General features: G+C 48.6%; 1 protein-coding gene across 2 annotated transcripts in view; it reads left to right on the forward strand.

Moving 5' to 3' along the window:
• Positions 1–17,914: 17,914 nt before the first annotated feature.
• The window catches only part of TRAM2 (translocation associated membrane protein 2), an 83,346-nt gene continuing 76,921 nt past the window's right edge, over positions 17,915–24,339 (forward strand). For both annotated transcript variants that reach the window (XM_036317364.1, XM_036317365.1), the window contains exon 1: positions 17,915–18,168. In XM_036317364.1, coding sequence (XP_036173257.1) covers positions 18,049–18,168 — 120 coding nt within the window. In that variant the 5' untranslated portion in view covers positions 17,915–18,048. The remainder of the gene's footprint in view (positions 18,169–24,339) is intronic.

The raw sequence follows: 24,339 nt of genomic DNA on the forward strand, positions 1-24,339 counted from the left end.
GCAGCTCATCCCAGGCTAATCCCCTGAACCTGTCTCAAGGCCCTCTTTTCTCTGACTTCCCAGTGAGCCAAGGCAGCCCAGCCTAGGCTCTCCTGTTGCTTCTATGCTAAGCCCTTTCCTGTTTTACTGTGTCCAGCTTTAATAAACATCCCCTCACTCGTTTTATGAAATTTTTCCTGCACGAAGTCAAGAACGCACATACTGTCCTAGCTGGTTTGGCTTAGTGCAGTGGTTCTCAACCTTCTGGCCCTTTAAATACAGTTCCTCATGCTGTGACCCAACCATAAAATTATTTTCGTTGCTACTTCATAACTGTCATGTTGCTACTGTTATGAATTGTAATGTAAATATCTGATATGCAGGATGGTCTTAGGCGACCCCTGTGAAAGGGTTGTTCGACCGCCAAAGGGGTTGTGACCCACAGGTTGAGAACAGCTGGCTTAGTGGATGGAGCGTTGGCCTGCAGACTGACAGGTCCAGGGTTCGATTCCGTTCAAGGGCTCATACCTCCGTTGCAGGCTCCTTCCCGGCCAGTGCCCTGGTCAGAGTGCGTGCAGGAGACAACCAACCGATGTGTTTCTCTTCCATCGATGTTTCTCTCTGTCTTTCCCTCTCTTTTCCACTCTCTCTAAAATCAATGGAAAAATATCCTTGAGTGAGGGTTAAAAAAAAAAAAACACCCCCACATACTACCAGCTGGCCCGAGGCAGACACGTTCAGGGCCAAGTCCCCTGTCCAATAACAATGGCAGTATTTACATGGACAACACTACAAATCAGGGCTTTCCCCCTCCATGCTCCCCGAGCCAGTGGTGAACATTAACCAGCACATATAGACTCAGAGATGGGGGAGGTCAATAGAGAATGACTCACAGCTCCCTGCCTCGGGTGAGTATAATGCAGTGTGGGAGACAGGTCCTTCAAGACCTGAGCTGGGCAGGTCCTCCTCTAAGATGTCAAATGGGGAAGTTACAGGGCATGGGCTTTGAGGTCAGAGAGACCTACATTAGCATCCCAGTTTTGCCACTTACTGGCCACGTCCCTCCAGCCAGGGTGTGGATCGGTCAGCTCCGGGACAGACATGCCTGTTGTTTTCAGCTGCCTTCTGTTTTGATTGGTCTGGTCATTAAACATTTTAAATATCAGCCATGGTTACAACTAGGGCGCTACACAGACTCCCATAGATCACCCCTATTACACCAGGACCCAGGTCTGGGAGGGAGGGAGAGACTCAGAACGGCACACAGGTTCCCAGCCTCTGGCTGAGCTGCTGGAGCTCAAATCTGGAAAATGCTACTTGCCATACTTCCTCTAACCTGAGGTGCCTTTCCTTGTAAGATACACCATTATTTCACGAAAGAAAGGTGCTGCTAAGTAAACCATGGCATGCCATCGATTGTGGGATCAATGTTAAATGAGTAAGATGTTAAAATGAGAAAAAGTGTGGACCTTAGAGTCAACCAAATATGATACACTATAAATCTTCACCCACGGTCAAGGTTACCTCTTAAGATGCTGCAAGATCAGTCCAGATGGCAGAGGAGTTTCTCATGAGTTTCCAAGGAAGGCAGAGCCAAGGTGGGAAAGAGAGAGTGAGCTTGCGGGGCTCCTGAAGCCCAGCTACAGGGTGTGGCCTCCCTCCTGCAGGCAATGGGCAGTCACTACAGCTCCTGGCAGAGGAGTATGACCTCTCCGATCCGATCGTATAGCCCCATGAACTCCCCTCTTGCTCAAGAGAGGTGGGCTGGAGCAACTGCCGAGCTCAACGTTGACTAGCACTGGCCAGTGCCTTCACCCCTCTTACCAATGAGGGTGCACTTGAAGGGCGGCTCTCTTTTAAGAAGGAGCTCAGCTACAATCCAGGAACTGCACTTCTGGGTGTTTCTCCCAAGAAAATCAAAACATCTGAAATAGTATTTAATGAATCCATCTGTGGATGTAAGAAAGTCCAAACCTGTAGAGAATTTTTACAAGAGTTTATTTGAGCCAAACTGATGACCCACTGGGAAGCAAGATCTCAAATGCCCCAGAAAACGATAGCCCTGCGGTTTCTTTTTTACATTTGAAATGAAGGAGGGAAGTAAGAAAGATGGCATGAAGGTGGGAGAAAGCAAGGTACCGGATAGCTAATCAGATTATGTGCTCTCTTGAAGGTGATTATGCTTCGGGAGGGTCTGAAAAGGAGGATGACAAGTGATATTCAAAGGTGTGTTAGCCTAGAGATGCACAAGAACAATGGACAGGGCTTGCTTGCGTCAAAGATAAACCCTTTATTAAAGTAGTTGTAGGTTTGGGGTGTGACTATCTACCATAACCTGCCCAGTTAGGAACTGATGATCTGATCATACTGTGAAGTTACTCTCTGCCACTGAACTTGTCGGGTGTATTACAGAGCCCCTTTTGCAATCACCCACCTCATATCAGAGCATGAACTCCCCTCTTGCTCAAGAGAGGTGGGCTGGAGCAACTGCCGAGCTCAACGTTGACTAGCACTGGCCAGTGCCTTCACCCCTCTTACCAATGAGGGTGCACTTGAAGGGCGGCTCTCTTTTAAGAAGGAGCTCAGCTACAATCCAGGAACTGCACTTCTGGGTGTTTCTCCCAAGAAAATCAAAACACTAACGCAAAGAGATGTCTGCACCACCTTTTCATTGCAGCATTATTTACAATAGCCAGGAAGTGGAGACAACCTAAATGTCCATCATTGGGTGAATGGGTAAAGAAAATATGCTATATGGTATTCAGCCATAAAAAAGGAATGAAATCTTGCTATTTGCAATAGTATGGATGGACCTTAAAGGCATTATGCTAGATTAAATAAGTCAGACAGAAAAGGATAAATACCACAAGATCTAACTTATAAGTGAAATATAAAACAAGAAACAAACAAAAACAAAAAAACCAAGCTGATGGATATAGAGAACATGGTGGGAGATGGAGGAAATTAGTGAAAGGGGTCAAAAACTACAAATTTCCAGTTATACATTGAATAAGTCATGGGGATGTAATAACTATCCTATCTAATAAAAGAGAAACATGGCAATTAGCGTATGACCACTACCCTTCCCATTGGCTAATAAGGGCAATATGCAAATTTACTGCCAGCCAAGATGGCGGCCGGCAGCCAGGCAGCTGGAAGCAAACATGAGGCTTGCTTGCTTCAGTGACAGAGGACTCCAACGTTCCCCGCCTGCCTTGCCAGCCTCTGAGCTTGCAGTTTAAGAAACATTGTAACAAATTTAGAAGCTAAACAAAACCCCAGAAACCTGCTTTCATCCAGCCAGGATCTCAGAGCTGGAGTTATACATTGTTTGGATTATAGAACCTAAACAAACCAGATACCTGCTTTCAGCAGCAGAGGCCAAAGAGCTGGAGCCAGAGCTAAACCTGGCCCAGAATAAAAAAGGAAAAAAGGAGCAGTTGGGAGCTTCAGTCACCCGCCAGCCTGAAAACAGCCCTCAGCCCCTCACCCAGACTGGCCAGGCACCCCAGTGGGGACCCCCACCCTGAAGGGTGTGTGACCAGCTGCAAACAGCCATCATCCCCTCATCCAGGCTGACCAGGCACCCCAGTCGGGACCCCCACCCTGATCCAGGACACCCTTCAGGGCAAACCAGCCAGCCCCACCCAAGCACCAGGCCTCTATCCTATATAGTAAAAGGGTAATATGCCTGCCAGCACGGGGATCAGCGGAGCTGTGAGGCCTCCAAGCACCAGGATCAGCGGAGCCGCGAGGCCTCCCGGCACCAGGATCAGCGTGACAGGGGGCAGTGCCCAAACCCCCTAATCACCCTTCGGCTCTGTGTGTGACAGGGGGCAAGGCCACATCCTCCCTATCTGCCCTGCTCTGTTCCTGACAAGGGAAGGTGCCCCAACCTCCTGATCAGCACTGCTCTGTGCCTGATACGGGGGAGCTCCCCAACCGCCTGATCGCCCTGCGCCTCTGTGTGTGACAGGGTGCGGCGCCTCAACCCCCTGATCGGCCCTGCTCTGTGTGTGACAGGGTGCAGCGCCTCAACCCCCTTATTGGCCCTGCTCTGTGCGTGACAGGATGCGGCGCCTCAACCCCCTGATCGGCCCTGCTCTGTGTGTGACAGGGTGCAGCGCCTCAACCCCCTTATTGGCCCTGCTCTGTGCGTGACAGGGGGTGGCGCCTCAACCTCCCCATCGACCCTGCCTTGAGTGTGATGGGGCGGTGCCCTAACCCTCCAATCGGCCCTACACTGAGCATGACTGAGGGTGGCATCGCAACCTCCTAATCTGCCCTGCTCTGTGCATGACAGGGGATGGAGCCCCAACTCCCCAATCGGCCCTGCTCTGAGCCCGACCAGGGGCTGCACCTAGGGATTGGGCCTGCCCTCTGCCACCCGGGAGCAGGCCTAAGCCAGCAGGTCGTTATCTCCCGAGGGGTCCCAGACTGCGAGAGGGCACAGGCCGGGCTGAGGGACCTCTTCTCCCCCCCGAGTGCACAAATTTTTGTGCACCAGGCCTTTAGTAGTTAATAATGATTGTATATTTGAAAGTACCTAGGGGAGTGGATCTTGAAAGTTCTCATCATGAGAAAATAATTCTGCAACTATGTATGGTAATGTATGTTACATGGACTTATTGTGGTGGTCATTTTGCAACATGTACACATATCATTATGTTGTACACCTGAAAGTAATATAATGTTATGTCAATTATACCTCAATTTTTTAAAAGTACTATTGATTATATATATATATATATATATATATATATATATATATATATATATATAAAATTTAGGGGCTTAGATTTACCCACCCTAATGTGCAGGGCCTGACTTGTGTCCTCTAAGTCATTGACTGATGGACAAACCCTCTTTGCACACACCCAGAACTCTGCCTGGGGCCCCAGAGGGATACTTGCACAGATGGAGCCTTAAGTGTCACTGAAGATCCATAGTGCTGCCCATTTCATCCCTGGACCTGGGATTAGCCCAAGTCCAGAAAATGTAGCGATCTTTCTGAGTACCTTTACACTGTAATTAGTAAGAAAAAAAAAATCACAGCATCACCTTATGGAAGCGCCCCAAGAAATCGCCTCATTGCATAATCGTTCTGATTAGGAAATGGAGACTTGAAAAATGAGCATGGCTGGCAGAAAGTTACCCGCCCAAGGAGTGGCAGAGAAACCCAAATCTCCTGCTACCCCGGGGCATGCCACGCAAGGTATCCCCAGCCACGCCTTGGGCCTGCCTCTTCTGAGCCTGGGGCCTTGGCAAGTTACTTACCATCTCTGGGCTTCCATTTCCTTCTCTGCAAAATGGGGCTAGTAACAGTGTCCACTGCAGAGGGCTGCTGACAGGATTCAATGCATAAATCCAGAAGAAAGGCTTAGACCAGCCTTTCCAATCAATAGGCTGTATATTTGAAAGTACCTAGGAATGTTCTGCAAGAAATTTTTTAAAAATATGTTTTTATTTATTTCAGAAAGAGGAAGGAAGAGGGGGAGAGAGAGAGAAACATCGATGAGAGAGAAACATCTATTGGCTGCCTTCTGCATGCCCCCCACTGGGGATTGGGCCCGTAACCCAGGCCTGTTGCATGCACCCTGACCGGGAATTGAACTGGTGACCTCCAGGTGCATGGAACGACACTCAACCAACTGAGCCACACTGTCAGGGCAGAATTTTTAAAACATGAAATACCTGACTATTTACTTAGGGGCACTGACCTCTTTTGTCAAATTAAAAACAAAAAACAAAAAAACAATAGCCATCCAATGTGAATGAATTAAAATTACACTTTTTTTTGTCAAATCAGCAAAAAATATAATACATTTTTTGGTGTGCCGCAGAATTTTAGTAATTAGTTTTATGTGTGCCACGAGATGAAAAAGGTTGAAAATCGCTGGCTTAGACAATTGCCTGCCAGCCAGTAATTGCTCCATAAAGAGTGATCCTTTCTGTAGCTGTCTTTGTTTCTGTAGTTACTCCACACAACCTTAGGCTGCCTCCCTCACCTCGCTCCTGCTATCAAACTGGAGGGCTGAACTTTGAGACTTAGGGACAGAGGCATCTGTGGAATTTGCTCCCCTTGCTAATCTGGCAAAGTCAACAAATCATTTCTTTCCAACCCAGAGGTGCCTGTGGAGATGTTAGGTCACGACATAGACCAGCTTCATGTGAGAGGCACCGGGTGCTGATGGAGGGAGTGTCCGCAGCCCCACTGGGGACAGGAGGAGGCCTTCTGAGGGCTGGGGAAGCCAGCCGCGTGTGGAGGGCAAGGAGAAGGTGCAGGAGCCGTGAGGAGCCTGGGTGGGGGCGCTTGGCATGTGAACAGCATGCGGAGGGCCAGGACAGGGTCTGTGATGGGGCCTTGACGGCTGGAAAGGAAGGGGACTCAGAGGCTATGAAAAGAACCATTTTCTGTGGTGCTCAGGAAGGGCCTCTCGCGGGGGATTTCCTACGCAGGGCTCCAGGCCTTGGCTGCCTTCCCGGGGAAAGGTGCTGTTTGTCGTGAGGATCTTGCACACTGCCCGGCTTTAGCTCCGGGACTGACGGTGCCCACTCCTGTCTCTGGCACTGCCGGTCTCCCGGAGCCTTGTTCAGCCGGGAACAAAATGCCCTTTGCTTGAATCACACACTTCAGACGTCTTAGTGCAACACAGGGACACTGAGGTCACGGCAGGAGGGGAATAGAAGCTATGAATAATGCTATGGAACAGAGGGGCCTATTTCAAAGACATGGACCCTTGGCACAGGGCCTTAGTGTGGCCCGAGGACTCCTGGCAGCCCCAGACCATGGCTCATGCTGACTTCGCTACTCAAAGGAGCTCAGTGTGGTCTAAGGCAAAACCCACTTGGAGAGAAGAATTTCAAAATGTTGTGTTTTTTTAAAGCACAATCAATGCCCTTTTCCTCTTTCTCCCAACCCCAATCAAAAAGTACAGTCTACACTATTAAAAATCACATCTCAGAAGCAGCGTGGGCCTTTTGACGGCTTCTGCCAAGATTTCCGGGGAGGCCGGTAGAAACGCCTGCCATTTTCATGTTGTTTAATGATTAGATGGAGTCTTTGCACACCTGTTCAGGCGAGATGATGATGATACTATTACTAGAGGCATTTGGCTGCAAACACAATCGACCTCCTGCCCATATTCAGCCTCATTTCCTCTTTTTTCTCTCTTCGCTCTTCACTGTCCTGTGTCTCCCTTCTTCTCATGCTTTCTTGCTGTCACTTTTCCTCTTCTCACTTCATTTCTTTCCCCTCCTCAGTGCCCTGCCCAGCTGACAGAAACCTGTGGGACAAAGCGAGGAAGTCCCATCGTGTCAGGAGAGGCTGCTGAGAAGGTGGTGTGGCCAGGGGCCAGCTGCCAAGGTCAGGAGAGAGGAGAGTCTGGGTCCCTCCTCACAACAGTGTCCTACTGTAAAGGCCCTTTCGAACTCCAGCCCAGTCGCAGAAACATCTGGACTTGCCCCATGGCCAACCTCATCAGCAAAGAATCAAGAGAGAGCAATGCAGCCAGCTAATTCCCACTAAAGAAACAACAGATGGAAAAGGTTTAATGCATTTAACATCCAGGAATAATTTGCATCATAACTGGACACTCTCTGGGTACATAACTGATTTATGAAGGAATGAAATTTTAATGTTGGAATATAAGCACCAAATATCAGAATGAGGGGATCAATTCCAGGGTCAGGGAGAGCCTTCCTTGTGTTTTAAAATTCATTCATTCGTTCATTCATTCATTCATCAATAAATATTCACTCAGCACCTACTGTATAGCACACAATGAAATTATTACTAAGGCATATAGATGGGAAGCTATGATTCTAGTCTTTGGGGCCTTAAAATCTACCCCAAGACAGAGTTCTGTCCAACTTAAATATAGCTTTGGTCATGAACTTACCTCCTGTGTGAAGCAGAATCCTTCACTGTGGAATTACCTTAGGCACCAATATAAAGATGAGATGGTAAAGATTTCTGCATATTTTTAATTCTCACCCTATAATATATTTTTATATATTTGATTTGAGGGAGAGAGAAAGAGAGAGAGAAACATTGATGTGAGAAAGAAACATTGATTGGTTGACCAGGGATCCAACCTGCAACCTAGGTATTTGCCCAGACTGGGAATAAAATCTGCAACTTTTTGGTGTACAGGGCAATGCTCCAACTAACTGAGCCACCCGACCAGGGTGAGATTCCCACATATCGATCCATTAGTCCCGTGGTCGGCAAACCGCGGCTCAAGAGCCACATGTGGCTCTTTGGCCCCTTGAGTGTGGCTCTTCACAAAATACCACATGCGGGCGCGCATGTACAGTGCGATTGAAACTTCATGACCCCTGTGCCAAAGTCGGTATTTTGTGGAAGAGCCGGTATTTTGTGGAAGAGCCACACTCAAGAGGCCAAAGAGCTGCATGTGGCTCGCGAGCCACGGTTTGCCGAGCCGCAGTTTGCCGACCACTGCATTAGTCCATCCACCCATCCATTCTTCCACACATCCAACCATCCCCTTTCCAACCTCCATTCACCCATCTATTCATCTGCCTATCTATTGAACCACCCATCCATCCCATATCTATCTGCCTACTCATTCCACTATTTACCCATCTACCCTCCCATCCATTCACCTACCTACCGTCCATTCATTTATTTATCCACCTATCCATCATCCTTCCAAGCATGTGGTAGGAGGTCAATTATAGCTTAGTGGGGGAACATTATTATGATAAGAAGCCGTGCAAAGACAGAACCCAGTAGTTGCCTATAGTGTCCACGTCTGACAATTCACATGTGAATGGCTCCTGAACATGGGGCTGTTTATCTGAGGAACAGACAGGATGAATTTCAAGGGCTGGTAGCAAAGGCTCACAGGGAGGTGCTTAAATTTAATCAAGATGGGTCTACCTTTCTCCCCTGTCTAAGAGAGCTGCCCAGGGACCGCAGTCAAGAAACAGTACTTCGTGAAAACCTTTCTCTTTTTTTTCCCTCTTTATTTTATTTAATTTATTTTTTTCCCATTTCCATTTATCCCCCCTACACCCTCCACTCCACTACCCAAAAAACCTTCTTTCCACCACGTTCTTGCTATAGAGATTTTCCTCAATGTGATGGCCCATTGAATTGCACAGATGCTATTCTGAAAACCATTGCTTTCTTCTTGAACATAGAAAAACCAAGGATAAACATTTCTGTGGGCAGCTGACGTTCCCAATATACCATCCATTAACAGATAACCCCCAAATTGGAGGACTCAGTGGAAATGGGTGCCTGAAATTGTTCCCTTGTTCCCCCAAATGTTGTATTTCAGTATTTTTTCTGGTTGTGGGAACTCTGACTGAAGTTTACTCAATTCTAATGTTATTTCGAGCTGTGTCTCTGTTTTAAAACGCTCCCCTCTTCCCATCTGAATGTCAGGTGGCACAGGCATTAGTCTTCTGGAAGGTATCTGCCTCTAGCTAAAAGACAGCTGGAAAGAGGAAGAGGGGCAGTGGTTAGAGCCCTCCACTGTCTGGTTCCTGTGCCTTACTCTGCCACTGAGTCACCAGCTGACATGGGACAGGGGACTTGGTTTACTGAATTACTGCCTGTCTGCTAAAGGACAGCAGGCATGGGATCTAGAGCTGGTGCTGGGAGCACTGGGCGTGGAGGAAGAGGCCTTTGTTCTCACCCCCACTCACCAAACCCTTATTAACTGCAGCAAGTTTTTGAACTTCCCTTTCTCTGTTGCTAAAATGAGGGGAGAGGATATATGATCTTTAAGGTAGATTATAATACCTGGAATCTTAATTCCACTCACTCTAGTACTTAATTTAATACATGGAGCTGATCATTTAAAACATTTTTTTTAATGGGGGGGGGGAGAGAGAGAGAGAGAGAGAAAGAGAGAGAGAGAGAGAGAGAGAGAGAGAGAGAGAGAGAGAGATCAGTTTGTTGTTTCACTTATTATGCATTCATTGGTTGATTCTTGTATGTGCTCTGACCAGGGATCAAACTCACAACTGTGGTGTATCAGGACAACACTCTCACCAACTGAACTACCCAGCCAGGGCGTGGAGCTGATCATTTTTAACAGCCTGCTCCTCTAGATGAAAAACATCATCATGACACATGATATTACGGCATTTTGCACTCGGTTTCACTGTTTTAAAATGTAAATACAATACAAGCTACAAGTGGTCACTAGAATGACAGGATTAAAGTAACAAGTTTTGGTTCTTCATCTTTAAAAATCACTGTGCTATCATTATTTCAAATTTTTGGTTCAAATGCAAGATTCAGTTAATAAGGGTTTGGTGAGTGGAGGTGAGAACAAAGGCCTCTTCCTCCACGCCCAGTGCTCCCAGCACCAGCTCTAGATCCCATGCCTGCTGTCCTTTAGCAGACAGGCAGTAATTCAGTAAACCAAGTCCCCTGTCCCATGTCAGCTGGTGACTCAGTGGCAGAGTAAGGCACAGGAACCAGACAGTGGAGGGCTCTAACCACTGCCCCTCTTCCTCTTTCCAGCTGTCTTTTAGCTAGAGGCAGATTCTTAGGGTTGGAGACATGACTGTGCTGGAAATAAGCGTGGACAATTCCAATTAGATATGAAGTTACTCAAAACAAATGTGTGCATCTGAAACCACACATATCAGGGTCAACTGTATATATAAGAGTTCTTAAGATTAACTTGCTGTAAAATGCTGCAATATCTATTTAAAAAATAAATGATAAAAAATGTGCTAAGTTAAACCTTACATAGGTATTAGGATTCAACAGTAACTACAATAGCTTAAAACTTAGACCAAATGATTTGGGGGAGGGGAAAGTGTTTTGTTTTGTTTTTATCATTAACATTGTTTAGAATTGTCATGGTGATGATAAAAAAGCAGACCATTATTTAGTCAGTTTTATCATTTAAAAACCTTTTCAATTGCACAATAATTTTAGATTTACAGAAGAGTCGCAAAAATAGCAGAGACTGTCCCCCAGTACCTTTCACACAGCTTATATAACTATAGTACATTTATTAAAACACAGAAATTAACATAGATTCAATGATATGAGCCAAACTACAGACTTTATTTGGGTTTTAGCAGTATTTCCACTATTGTCCTTTTTTCTGTTCCAGGGTTTAATCTAGGATACTGAACTGCCTTTAGTGGTTTATTATTGCTTTACATTTTCTTACAGATCATGCAAGTCCTTGGTGCCTGCTCCCACGGCTGCCACACCCACCACCCTGCCCTTGGTGCACCACTGATGCCACCCAAGGCTGTGGTACTGGGGGCAAGAAGATCTGATGGCTGTGAAGTTTCATCCTTTGGCGAAAGATGCTCTTGAGCCTGACATATATGCTGGCCTGCCAGCGCACGAACACTCCACTTTGTCACGTTGGCCATCCTTCAGCCAGACACTCCCACAGTGACTGTTGGGTTTGTGACCTTTGCAAAGCTCATGTGCCTAGTGTATAGAAAGCAGAAAGCAAGGCTTGTTTGGGACAAAAATGTTGTGTTTCTTTCTGTTTTTGTTTTGTTTTTTTTTGTCTCCTGTGAGACAAAGAAGCAAAAATATAGAGTAAAAAGCCTTGACAAAAGCACAGTGCCGATGCTTCTGGATGCTTCTCCACACCAATGCTCCTCTTTTTTCATGCCAGCGGAATTTCTTTAAGTTGATAAATACTTATTGAACTTTACTGTATTCCAGGTGCTGTTCTAGGGACTGTTGATTGAAACGAAACAAAGATCCCTGTGTTTGGAGCTTGAGTTCTAGCAGGATAGAGATGAACAAGGTTTCACCATAGGGTGTGTTGAACATGAGTGTGGGAGCTATTGATGCACTGGGACAAATTCACATTTAAGCCTCCAGTGTGCTTCCAGAAGCCACCTTTGGCACTTGTTGCAGATATTAATTACATACATTCAGTCATGAGAATTCTTATAGCAATTGCACCATTGGGATTTTATTTTGTTCTGGCAAGGAGTATCCAGGGTCTTCAAAAAAGGTTGGAACTCTCTTCAGTGCCCCGGAGGATGCCTTCCTGGTGAAATTAATCCAATCGCACCAGTTTCACTCACCTTGCCAATGACTGGTTTAGGAATGGTCATGTGATGCAATCCTAGCCAATGAGGCATGAGGAGATTCCAGGGTTTCTGGGAGAGATTTCTTCACACTTCAAAATGCTCCTCTTCTTCTTGTCTGAATTTTGGTTATTGAATGAAGTATAGAATGCCTGGAGCTGCTGCAGATACTTTGTAACCATGAGGGAAGAGCCTGAGACAAAAGCAAACACAATGGGCAAAGTGGGAGGATATGAAGACGCTAGTCTTTGACGAATCACTTATCTCTGGAAATGAAGTAATGCAGGACATCTTGTTATGTGAGAAAATGCATTCTCCACTTTTGGGGATAGAGGTCACATTTATGCCAATCAAGGCACCTTTGCATTTATGGGTTATAGATTTCAAGTTGTTCTTAGATCTTATTTAATCATTCATTCAACCAACACTTGATGAGAACACACCATGTGGGAAACTCAGTGCTGTTGGACTATGAGGGCAAGTGGGTGGATTCCTGCCCCGAACGGCCACGCCATCCAAAGGGGGTAAAATTCACAGACAAACACTGATTGCAGGAGAACCTGCTGCTACCTGAGAGGTGGCACAAGGTGCTGTGTGCACGCCTCCAGCCTAGTGCCTTGAAGACAGCTTTGGGAAACAAGAGGTACCTGCTCTGTCTCTTGAAGGATGGTTACCTTTCAAGCAAAGGGATATGGAACAGGGGAATGCAGACACAGAGAGGGGCAGATGGCGCCCACCTGATCAGGGCCATGCTTTAAGAAGCCTGAAAGGCTGCAGTATGTTCTGGCAAAGGGAACCCTGTGCTGACCTGCTGGTCTGGGTCCTGGTTCAGTTACCCACTCATTATGTGGCCCTTGGTTATTCCTGTGTCTCAGAACAGCTACAAGAAGGGGTTGGTAATGACGGTCTTGCCTCCCTCACACGGCTACCAGAAAGTGCAAAATAAACATGGGAGGTTATTATCTCCTCCATCTCTAGACATGACAGTGTGCTCACCCATTCCTAGGTCCCTGGCCAGTCTCTGAGAGTTTTCCTTCTGCCTGTTGTTGGAGTCACCCTCTAGTCTCCTCCTTAGTCTCACCAGTGACCTCCTCTATTTCTCGTGCTTTCAGTATTTCAAATCCTCTCTCTCTTTTTTAAAAGTTTTTTTAAAAAATGTTTGCCGAGGCCAGTTTGGCTCAGTGCATAGAGCGTCGGCCTGCGGACTGAAAGGTCCCGGGTTCGATTCCGGTCGAGGGCATGTGCCTGGGTTGCGGGCACATCCCCAGTGGGAGATGTGCAGGAGGCAGCTGATCGATGTTTCTCTCTCATCGATGTTTCTAACTCTCTGTCTCTCTCCCTTCCTCTCTGTGAAAAATCAATAAAATATATTAAAAAAAAGTTTTTTTAAAAAATGTTTTAAATATATCTTTATTTATTTCAGAGAGGAAGGGAGAGGGAGAGAGAGAGAGAGAGAGAGAGAAACATCACTGATAAGAGAGTAACATGCTGGGGATGGAGCCCACAATCCATGCTTGTGCCCTGACCGGGAATCTAACCATGACCTCCTGGCTCAACCACTGAGATGCCAGCTGGTCGGTCTCTCTCTCTCTCTATCTCTCTCTCTCTCTCTCTCTCTACCTCTCTCGTTTCTTCTCTGTCTCCAAACATGATCCAATCTCAAAAAATAAATATAAAGATCCTTCCTTAGATCTTCTATAACCTCCAAACATCATCCACTTCCCTTATTCTCACCAAACTTTTAAAAGAATAGACTACTTTCCTCCTTTCCTCACCTACCCAGTGTTAAGCCCATTCTGATGTCCAATTAAGAGTGGACTCTCAGCATTCTCCCTCCAGGAACAAGCTTGCAGCCTTCCCCTCCCCTTTGTCTTCCCCCAGGCACTTTACCTTTACCTTCCTCTCTTCTAAACTCCAAGGGCCCTTCCTTGCCTCTGTAACTTCTTTACTGAGCCCATTTCTTCTGCTACTCACTTCTTCTACCTCCTTAACTTTCTAAAGAAACTTTCTATTACATATATATATAAAGAGTGGGCTCTCAGGGGCCATGATGCCTGCCTCTGGAGGCTTCGTCTTAGTCTCATCCTGCCTGACTTAACCTGCTTTGCGAAATGCATGTGTCATGGTTTCCTCCACCCCACCCTTTCCTTTTCCTCCTCTTTCCCTTCTCAGTGTTGGGGTTCCCTAGGATTATGTTGACCAAGGGTTTTTTTGCTCATTCACTGGGGAACACTTAAGCTCATGGCTTCAACAGTCCCATTGTAGATGGACCACAAATACCTTTCATTCTGGTTTTTCCTCCCTAATTCTAATCCCACAGCTTCCAGCTGACCTGTGAAAGAGTTGATTTGGATGTCCTGTGACTCCTCAAGCCCAGCTTACTCAAGCAGGTCATCTTCTTTTCTCTTATGCCTACTCTTTCTTGGTCATTCCAATTTTTTTTCATGGTCACACCATATTTTATGTCATGCTGGCCTAAAAATTTGTCTCCTCCAACTCCCATGTTCTATATAATAAAAGCCTATATGCAAATTGACTGAATGGTGGAAACGACCAGTTGCTATGACACACACTGACCACCAGGGGGCAGACACTCAACACAGGAGCTGCCCACAGGTCCCAGGCCAGCCAAGGTGGGTACCAGTGCCCCCCCGCCCATTGCCCCACTGGTCGCCCCACAGAGGGAGGTGACCGGCAGCAGTGGCAGGGGTCAGGGCCGGCTGATGAGCAGGCAGCACCAGTCTGGCCAAGGCAGGTGCCAGCAGGCCCCCTCCCTCCCCCCTGATCACCCCGCTGGTTGCCCCACAGATTGGCCCTGATCGCTGGCCAGGCCTAGGGACCCTACCCATGTATGAATTTCATGCACTGGGCCTCTAGTTTCTTATAGTAAAGCAGTCACCAAATCCAATAAATTAACCCTTGAAATGCCTCTGAAATAATTCATCTCCCTTTGATCCTTATCAAACTGTTCTCTGTGAAGTGTTCAATTTTTTTCTGGACTGTTAATTTCCATTTGGGATTGGAGATGGTTTTGAAACTAGAATGTCAAGATGGCTGTGATGGCTGAAGTAGGCATTTAATACTTCCTCCATGGGGATTCAGGTAGTGCAGTATCAAACCATGCATCTGAGAAACCTATGTCCAACTGTTCAATAATATTTGAAAGGGCCTAGGGCTGACAGTCAGCAGTATGAGCACAGAATAAGCCATTCCCTTTACTTCACGTTTCTCATTTATGAACGTGGAAGTGTAATACCTGTCTCCCAGGACTTTCAGCCTAAACTCTTAATCTTAGGAGGTTGACAACATCCCTATCTTTTGCAAGAAATTCCCACTACAGCATCCTTTACAAATAGTTATTGGTAACGCTAGGTAGCTATTAGGTTGAATCATCTAAAATGCTGGTATGCCAGTATTGATCTGTAATGAAACCAATTTCATAGGGTTCAGTCTAATAGATGTGGCTGCCGTTTGAAAATTTGAATACTCAGGAATAGAGTGGAGAAATAAAATGGAGTCACTATAGTCCATCTGCTGAATTACTAAAATGAAGTAGTTTGAGGTATGAGAAAAGGATTCTATTTTTGTTTTAACGAGCCACCTGTTGATCGTTCCAGTCCTGCATCAGTGCCTGGATATACATGAAACCTGCTGATAACCCTCTGATCACCCCCGGAGGACTAAGGAAAGAATATTCACACGTCCAGACCACTCCACATCCATCGTCCAGCCCCCATCATCTAGAGTAGTGATTTTCAAATGGTGTGCCGCAAGAATTTTTAAACATGCAATACCCGACTATTTAGTCAGGGGTGTTGACCTTTTTTCCCCTTAGATTATCAAATTAAAAACAACAATAAGGGTTACGGGTTCCATTCCCATGCCAGGGCACATACCTAGGTTTCAGACTTGATTCCCAGTGGGGGGTGAGGGGGGGGGGCGCACGTAGGAGGCAACCAGTTGATGTTTTGCTCTCACTTTGATTTTTCTCACTCTCTGTCTCCCTTCTTCTCTCTCTAAAAATTAACTTTAAAAAAATGACAACAGACAACACAACAATAGCCATCCGGTGTAAATGAACCAAAATTATACTTTTCTTTTTGTCAGATTAGCAAAAAAGATAATTTTTGGTGTGCCGCAGAATTTTAGTAATTAGTTTACGTGTGCTAGAGATGAAAAAGGTTGGAAATCGCTGATCTCGGGGATGACTATTCCAGAGGCTAAGAATGCAGGGTTGATTCTTCTCAAAAATGTATTTTTTAGCCCAGCCAGTGTGGCTCAGTGGTTAAGTGTTGACCTATGAATCAAGAGGTCATGGTTTGATTCCCGGTCAGGGCACATGAGTGATGGTTCTCGCTCATCACTGATGTTTCTGTCTCTCTCTCCCTCTTCCTTCTTCTCTGAAATCAATAAAAATGTTTTTAAAAATGTATTTTTTTACTTTAAAAACCCTCAGTTTTTCTTTCCTCTTCAGGAACACTCTGGGTATTGCTCAATTGTGTGTGTAGTTTGCAAACGCCAAGGCCCTTGAATAAATCTTTATCATTTATTTTGAGCCCAAGTCTCCTGATTGATTTAAGCTCAGATGGAAAATTGAGAGATGCTCCGGAGTTCTTGATCTTTCTATTCTTGATAACACCAAGGTCCAACTGTAAGAAAGGTCGATCTTGAAGTTAAATGAAGTTTAGTCCAACACAAGCTTCCCTCTCCCATTCCCTTTAAGTTAGAGACCAAAGGCAGTGTGCTAATTACTGAGGAGTCAAGAAACTTAAGAGGTAAGATTTACCTAGGAACCCGTCTAAATCACATTTCATACTGTACCGTTTTTAAGAAATCATATTTACTTAGAAGTGAAATAACTATAGACTTTAATAAAAGAATAAGGATTTGATAGTTCTTGTTTTCATATTGTGTTTTTGTACATCTAAAAAGTGATTAGTTTACTCCATTACTGGTGGGAATAAATCCAATATTTGCCAATATAAATTCATTTATTAAAATACTTTTTGTGCTTTCCCAGAGGGCTTTAAAAACACACTACTAAATAGAGACTTGCAATGAGAAAGTCCTTCACTGTTTATTCTTCCACTTCTGCAGATCAGTTAATACTGAAGGAAGACTTTGGTTAAGACGTGTAAAACTAACGTACACGAGTGCAAGGGTCTCAAAAGTGAGAGCAAAACTGCACCCACCAAAAAACAAACCAAAAAATAACACTGCACCCACCCATTCACTTGCCCCATTTGGAACCAAGGCTCCCCCAGGGCAGGGTCTTTTTTTGTTTGCTGCCTAACCCCAGCACGATGAACCGTGCCCGGCCCCTGCCAGCTCTCCATGAACACTCGGTCAACTGTCCATTCATCTATTTTCCATGCAGAGCGCCATGGCCAGCGAGAAGGCCGGCATTGCAGCTTCCCTCCCTCCACCGAACGGGCGCCGCTCTCAGCGCCCAGGGCTGCGGCCCGCGGCCTCCCGGGCCTTCCCTTCCCGCGGAGGAAGGAGCGGGCGCCGGGGCCCGGGAAACCCAGGCCCACTTCCTGTCGGGTCAGGACAGGCCGGGCGTCCGCGTCCCCCGCGGCCTGCTGCGTGCGCGCGGGGCCGGCGGGGCCGCAGCACCAGGAATGCGGCGGGGCGCGGGGCGCGGGGCGCGGGCGCCTGCGGCGAGGCGGGCCCGGGGCGAGGGGAACCCAGGCCTCGCTCGCCGGCTCCGCCCCCGGAGCGTCCGCGGCGGCGCGAGGGTTAAGCGCGCGGGGGCGGGGCCGCCTGGAGCCCGGCGCGCCGAGCGCGGCCGCGAGTGGGGAGGGGGCTGCGGCCGGGGGCGGTTCCGGGCGGCGGGGCGGGGGCGGGCGGAGGAAGGGGGCGGGCCCCAGAAGTTGTCGGGCGCTAGGCCGGCTGGCGGGAGGGCGAGCGGGCTGCGGGCCGGCGGGCGGAGCGGGCCGGGGCTGGGCAAGTTTGCGCGGCGGCTCGTGAGCGCAGGGTGCGGGGCCCGCCGGCCGCTGCGCGCCCGCTGCCATGGCTTTCCGCAGGAGGACGAAAAGTTACCCGCTCTTCAGCCAGGAGTTCGTCATCCACAACCATGCGGACATCGGCTTCTGCCTGGTGCTCTGCGTCCTCATAGGGCTTATGTTCGAGGTGAGCGAGACTGGGGAGGGGGTGCCCTTTCTCGTGCGCCGCCGGCGGAGCCCTGCAGGTCCCCGGGGTCCTCGTCAGAGCCAGGGCGCGGGGCTTCCAGCACGGTATCTGCACCCCCGGCTTTGTACACTGTACCCCCCTTGGTCTCTGAGTCAGCCCAGACCTCCCCCCCACCCGCCCCAGCTCTGCGCCTTGCCAGCCGTGCCTTACTTTGCCGACCCCCTCGGGCACCCACCATATCCTGCAGCTCGCTCTGCAGCCCTGAATCCCAAGCCTGGCCTCGAACCAAACGCAGTGCTGCCACCCTGGCCCAAACAGTGGGGTTTCCTTTCTGGTGTCCGGGAGCCAAGCCCGGAGACTCCCAGACCGGAGTCATTGCACAACTAACTCCTTCTCCCAAGCCGTGGCTGCCAGCTCTTCTGGGCTTTTCCAGTGGGAGGGACCCCGACCCTTTCCACCTCCCACCTGGTTTTCTGGGTCTTTTGCCTCTTCACGTGTGGCCGTGGCCCATCCCAGCAGTGCCCATCTGCTGTCCTCCAGCCCGCCCCCTACCCCCCCCCCCTTTTTTTTGCCCTTTCCTAAAAGGCCAGTTTTCATAGACCCACGATCACTCTGGGTTATTCCTGCAGCTCCATCTGTGGTGGACCGAGAGCTTCTCCCTTTACAGGGCCAGGGAGAGGGATGGGATACCCTGTGCTTTTAGGGGCAAGATGATTCTCTCAATGCTATGGGGGTGGCAGGGGGGGGGGGTGGCGGGGGGAGGATGGGGCCCTACAACTCTCACCCCCACCCCCTACTCCCACCCCCACCCCCACCCCCTACTCGCACCCCCACCCCCAGCAATGTGCTGGGTGCAAACCTGGAAGAGCAGGGGCTTGTACTAAGCTGGGAGGGGTCAGACCCAGGGGGTCTGATGGGAAAGACCGAAGAGAGAATGAGAAAAATGTGGTGTTCAAAAGTGAGAATAGCTGGAGGAAAGTGAGCATAATAGGGCGTGCTGTGATGTATCTTGTCACTATCTAGCGACACTCCCCGCACTCTCACTGTGGTCTCCAAGGAGGCAGGGCCTTGTCCTCCTTTCTGGGTAGAGTTGCTTATCTGCATTCTCAAGAATGGGTTAGGAAGCTGTAACCATTTGTAAACTGCCTTGGAGATGGAGGATTCCTAACCGGCTCATTCCCTCCCCCCACCCGCCTCTGTCTCTCTGTCTCCTGCCCATCCTCTCCACTCTGAGATGACAAGGGTCCTAATTGGCTGGTGAGGCTGCCCTCAAGCTGGGGACATTTTTGTGGTGGCTGAGTCAGGTTAGATGTGTGAATGTGCCCTTGGAGGGTCTGTAGGAAATAAACCGGAGGCTAGGACGGGTCTGCACACCAGCTTTTGGTAGTACTCCTTGACTTCAACCCATCTCCCCCGCCCCCCCCCCCCCCCCAGGTCTCATGGTGTATTGGAAAGGGCTGTATACGAAACAAGTATACAAGACGAGTGTGGATGGGAGAATTGGAAGGGGTCGACCTCAGCGAACGTACCTCCATCAGATTGAGGACGTTTTTAGCAAAGGCCAGCTTAGGAGTACCCTAATTAAGTTAATAACAATGTACCTACCTATATAGTTTAAGTTTAAAAAATTTGGCTCGCAAAAGAAGTTTCAATCGTTGTACTATTGATATTTGGCTCTGTTGACTAATGAGTTTGCCGACCACTGTACTAGGGTCGTCCCTGGGTCCCAGTCCCTGCTTTGTCACTAGTCTGACTAAACTAAGTGCAGCCTCAGTTTCCCCATCATTAAAGAGGTTAGTCAAGCCTCTTCCTCATGGGGTTATTGTAAAGTCTAACTGAGATCATGTAAGCAACAAAAGCCATAACAGATTCTACAAATATGAAAACCAAGTTGCTTGCTCCCTGAAGCCCTGTTATTATTTTTCATAATAATAGCTTAACGAAATAAGAGAATTTGTTCTGTCCGGCCAATACCCTCTGTCCTGTTTGTATCCATTTGCTGTCCTCCGTTCTAAGAGGCCTCCCAGTGCCATGTCACCAGTCTGGGAGGGTGTGGCTGGAAAGACACACGTGACAGCTGTAGACCTCATAGCAGCACGCTCTGCAGCCAGCGAAGTCTCCTGCATAGCCTCTTGGCTGTGCTTCTGGCACTGGTTAAGGTCCATGGCTCTACCTGCTTTATCACTGCTCAGAAAGAGCTGCCTAGTGTTTGAGCTTGGCACCTCCTGCCGTCCCTGCCTCTAGTCTCGGAAAGTCCTACAGATTAGCCTGGCGCTCTGGGAGTTGAAAAGTGCTAAGAGCCCTCACTCCCAGTACCTGACAGAAGAGAGAGAGAGAGAGAGAAAAAACCTACAAGAACACTTCCCTCCTCCCCCTCACTGACTCCACTGGGACAGGTATTTTGAGGGACCGCAGATTTTCGGAACTCTGCTCTCCCGACCAGGTAAGAGCAGAAACAGCTCAGTTACTATTAGGGACCTCAGAGGAACACCTGTGGGCATCTTCACATGTGGAGGACAACCAGGGTGGCACCTCATAACCCAGCACAGGACTTACTAGAGGACAGTTGGGGTCTTCTGGGTTCTCCCCTGGAGGTGTAGTGTGTGTGTGTGTCTGTATGTAGGGATTCATATGGGGGAGGTAACTCCAGCACATTACACTTCTTCCTAGAAGTGAGGACAGAAGGAGGTGGAAAGGGAAGGGGAGACGAGGAGAGAGGAGAGGACAGTGGGCTCTTGGGTTTCTAACTTGAGCACGGCTAGGATTCCTTCATTCAGAAGCCGAGTCAAGAAAACTCATTTATAATTCTTCCCACAAAGAGTCAGTCCCCTGTCCAGTCTCTGCCAGTGAGCTGGGCCCTTCTCCCACCCCGGGCAGCCCAGCCCATGTGTCCTAACTGGCCTCCATGTCATTCCTGCCTTGCCCCTTCCGTCCCCAGCTCACTAGTTAGCGAGCCATCATTCAGAGGGGCTTTCGTTTTTCCCTAGGGACCCCAGGACTTCATTTCTGTCCCGTGAGAGATGATGACTCCAAATTCCTTCCCTTGGCATCACTTCCTTTTGGGAACACATATGAAAAGGGTGACTTTCCCTCCTCCGTTCGTGTAGTTTTGAGCCGTCCTAAGATTCCTCCCATTTCCAAGGCCAAGCGTAGGTTCTTTCCCCAGAATTCAGGTTTTCTTTCTGTCCTGCAGGCTGTTTGGAATAGAGCTGTTCTGTGCAGCCACAGCACTTGGCTAAAAAATGTCAGGAATGTGGAGCTTTATTTTCCCTTTCCTTCTCTTCCAGCTTTCTTTTTCTTAACTCTGCTTTCCCGAGAGGTGGTGCAAGGAGAGTTTTCCACTCCACAGTTCAGCCCTGCAGTCCTGTCCTAGGGGCAGTCAGGCCTGACAGTCCTTCGTGGTGTGGGCGGCCAGTGGGGTGTGTATCAGATTTAAAAGCAGTCTCTTCCCGCCACCCCCTTCCCCTTCGCTTTCCAGTGTCCCTTTGAGTGCCACGTTTCAAACTGAAGCAGGCAGGGAAAGAGAGAAAACTCTCATCAGAGAATGGAGAATGAGGGGGTGCATGGAGCAGAGAGAAAGCCACTAACACATTATCTCTAAAACATCCTTGCGAGACCCACACGTTGTTTGTTTATTTTAAAGCTCATTTGCAGGCTCTGCTGGCCCTGCAGCAAGGAAATGTTTCTAAAATTCTGGGCCCCTCATTTGTTTGGTCTGTGATGACTTCAGGGTTTGGGACTGAGAGGAATTTTTGGGTAGTGGCTGGCGTTCGGTTTTTGTTTCGGAGCCAGGTGTGGTGGAGCTACCTTCCTCCAGGAACTACCTTCTTCCCCGCACCAGACCGCCTTGTAGGATGGTGTGTTTGCAGCGTGTACAGTGGGAGCCCATTGCGTCACGCCCATTGAGTGTCTTTGTTAGCACGTGGGTTCTGTACACAACCTCCCAGACATGCCTCTGGGCTTCATAACCCGGAGTGAGGCTGCTGGTCCGTTCTCTTAATGTGTGTGTTAAAATAGTCCCGCGTATGTTGTGTTAATACGGGCATCTGTGGACATGTGTTGTCTTTCTTTGACTAACTTCTAATGCACTTTTGAAGATGCTCCTTTGCCAGCGTTGGCAGTTCCTGGCTTTATGCATCTTCCCCGCCAACCTCTGACTTAGGCCATTAGTCATGTTCTGGAGAAATTAGTCAGGGGAAACGGGAAGGGTCGCCGATTCTCTTGGGTGCCCTAGTTCTGTGTTAGACTTCTGCATGCGTCACTCAGTGATCTGAGCAGCAGAGCAGAACTCTGGGACTAGATTCTCTCCCGGTCAGCCCTCAAGCGTCAGTCGCCCCGTCCTGTGGGATGTAGGGCACATCGGGTTACCCCTAGTTCTCCCCTTGGTACAGTGTGCTCTGCAGGAAGGTGGTGTTAATCAGTTAGTGGTTTTTTGACCCAGACTGCAGGGTGAAGACTGACACCTGTCAGTGGGGAGGGGGCTGCGGCCGGGGGCTGCCGGCACACAGACACTCAATCGGAGGTCTCAACAACCATGGTGATGGTTGCTGGCTTCGTTGTTGGGTCTGTGAGTACACCGCCCGCCACCAGACCCGCTGGTGGGGAATCCCGGCCGTATTTCACTTTATATGTGACCTGCTTTGCCATGAGGCCTTTCCCCTCAGTTGCCCAGTGCTAGCCGTCTGCCTCCGAAGGGTGCAGTTATACGCTGGGTCCCTCTTTCCCAGGGAGCCTGTGGCGTGGTTGCTCCACATCTGTTTCCTCTGCCATCCGTCTTATTTGAGCCCCGGCTGTGGATGCTGGAGGGCCTTGGTGTGGCCACTGTCAGCTGTGTGGAGGAAGGAAAACCATGAGGAGGCTGCCTCGCAAGCTGAACAAGGGCCACTTTTCTCTCGCTCCCTCTGTTGTCTGAACCCTCCATGCTCGTTTCTCGGGGGCACTGTCCAGACGGGTCGCAACAGAGCGCCTCAGTCCTGACTGTTTGCAGAGGAGCGTGTGTTGCTATGGTGAAAACTTCGCTCTGGCAGGCATGCGCTCCTTTCTGATCTGCTCCGTCGTGGGCAGGGGCCCCAGAAATCACTCCGTGGCAGAGCCGATGTACCTCCCATTCCCACCCTGATAAACGGCGAAGCCAGAGGGTTGATAAGACCGGGTTAGAGTTTCCAAACTACAGAAGTGCTTTCTAATCAGTGCGCGCACTATTAGCAGGCTTTGGTGGGAAACTTTCCTGATGTTATCTCCCAGCCTTTTTATCCAGCGCTGTGTATCTGGTATCCATTGGTACCTAATGGTTAAAGAAAGGAAAAGAAAACGCTAAAACTACTAGCGTGGCTCCGGACACAGCCTCTTATTTCACCAGCAGACCCTTATCTTTTATGCAGCCCAGTGCTTTGCCTTGATTTACCTCTGCTGTCTCAAACGTTCCCCTTCAGAAGAGAACCAAACCTCCCTTAGTCACAGCTGGTTAATGTGAGTTAACTGTGTGGCTTAAAGAGCTTTGCAAGAGGCTTTTCTGGGTAATGGAGGTTCACAGCTTCCTTTGCTTTTGAGCAGAGGAAATGTAGCAGATTGTGAGTGGGGGGCTCTGAGTCCTCTAGAGCCCCCTCCAGCCCCCCGGAGCGTCTGTGGGAGCCCAGGGTGAGGTGAGGCGCCGTTCCGTGGCTCCCCACCCAAGCCACGTTGCCTCTTGACAGCTTCCCTCGTTCGTCTTACGGGGTTGGCAACACTTCACATCTGCGAAATGCTTTACTAGCTTCACCCTGTAATCTGGATGGTTTATGGGGGTTGTCATACCCATCCAGAGCCTGGCTTCTAGAGGAGAGACTTGGCTAAGGACCATCCGCTCTGAGTTAGAGTCAGAGCCAAAATAAGAATTCAGCTACGTCTGGCTCACATTTACAGCTCAGCCCTGGTGCTTCCCCGAATGGGGCGTCTACGGAATGTAGCCACAGGCTGCTTTATTTTTCTTTGTCTGAGTGGATACTGTTTATTACCTGGAAGTAATGTCTGCGGGTCATTGTTCCACTTGGAGGCTTTTCTGCCTGGAACAGTCATTGAAATCTGCATCTCCCTGGAAGAGACTACAGAGAATGACCCAAATGTGTGTATCACATGTGAACATAGGCAAATGGGCAGAGGCTTTACCAACTGTTAAAGTTACCCTGTTATTAG

Source organism: Myotis myotis, unplaced genomic scaffold (assembly GCF_014108235.1).
Source record: "Myotis myotis isolate mMyoMyo1 unplaced genomic scaffold, mMyoMyo1.p scaffold_m19_p_7, whole genome shotgun sequence".
Taxonomy (NCBI): Eukaryota; Metazoa; Chordata; class Mammalia; order Chiroptera; family Vespertilionidae; genus Myotis; species Myotis myotis.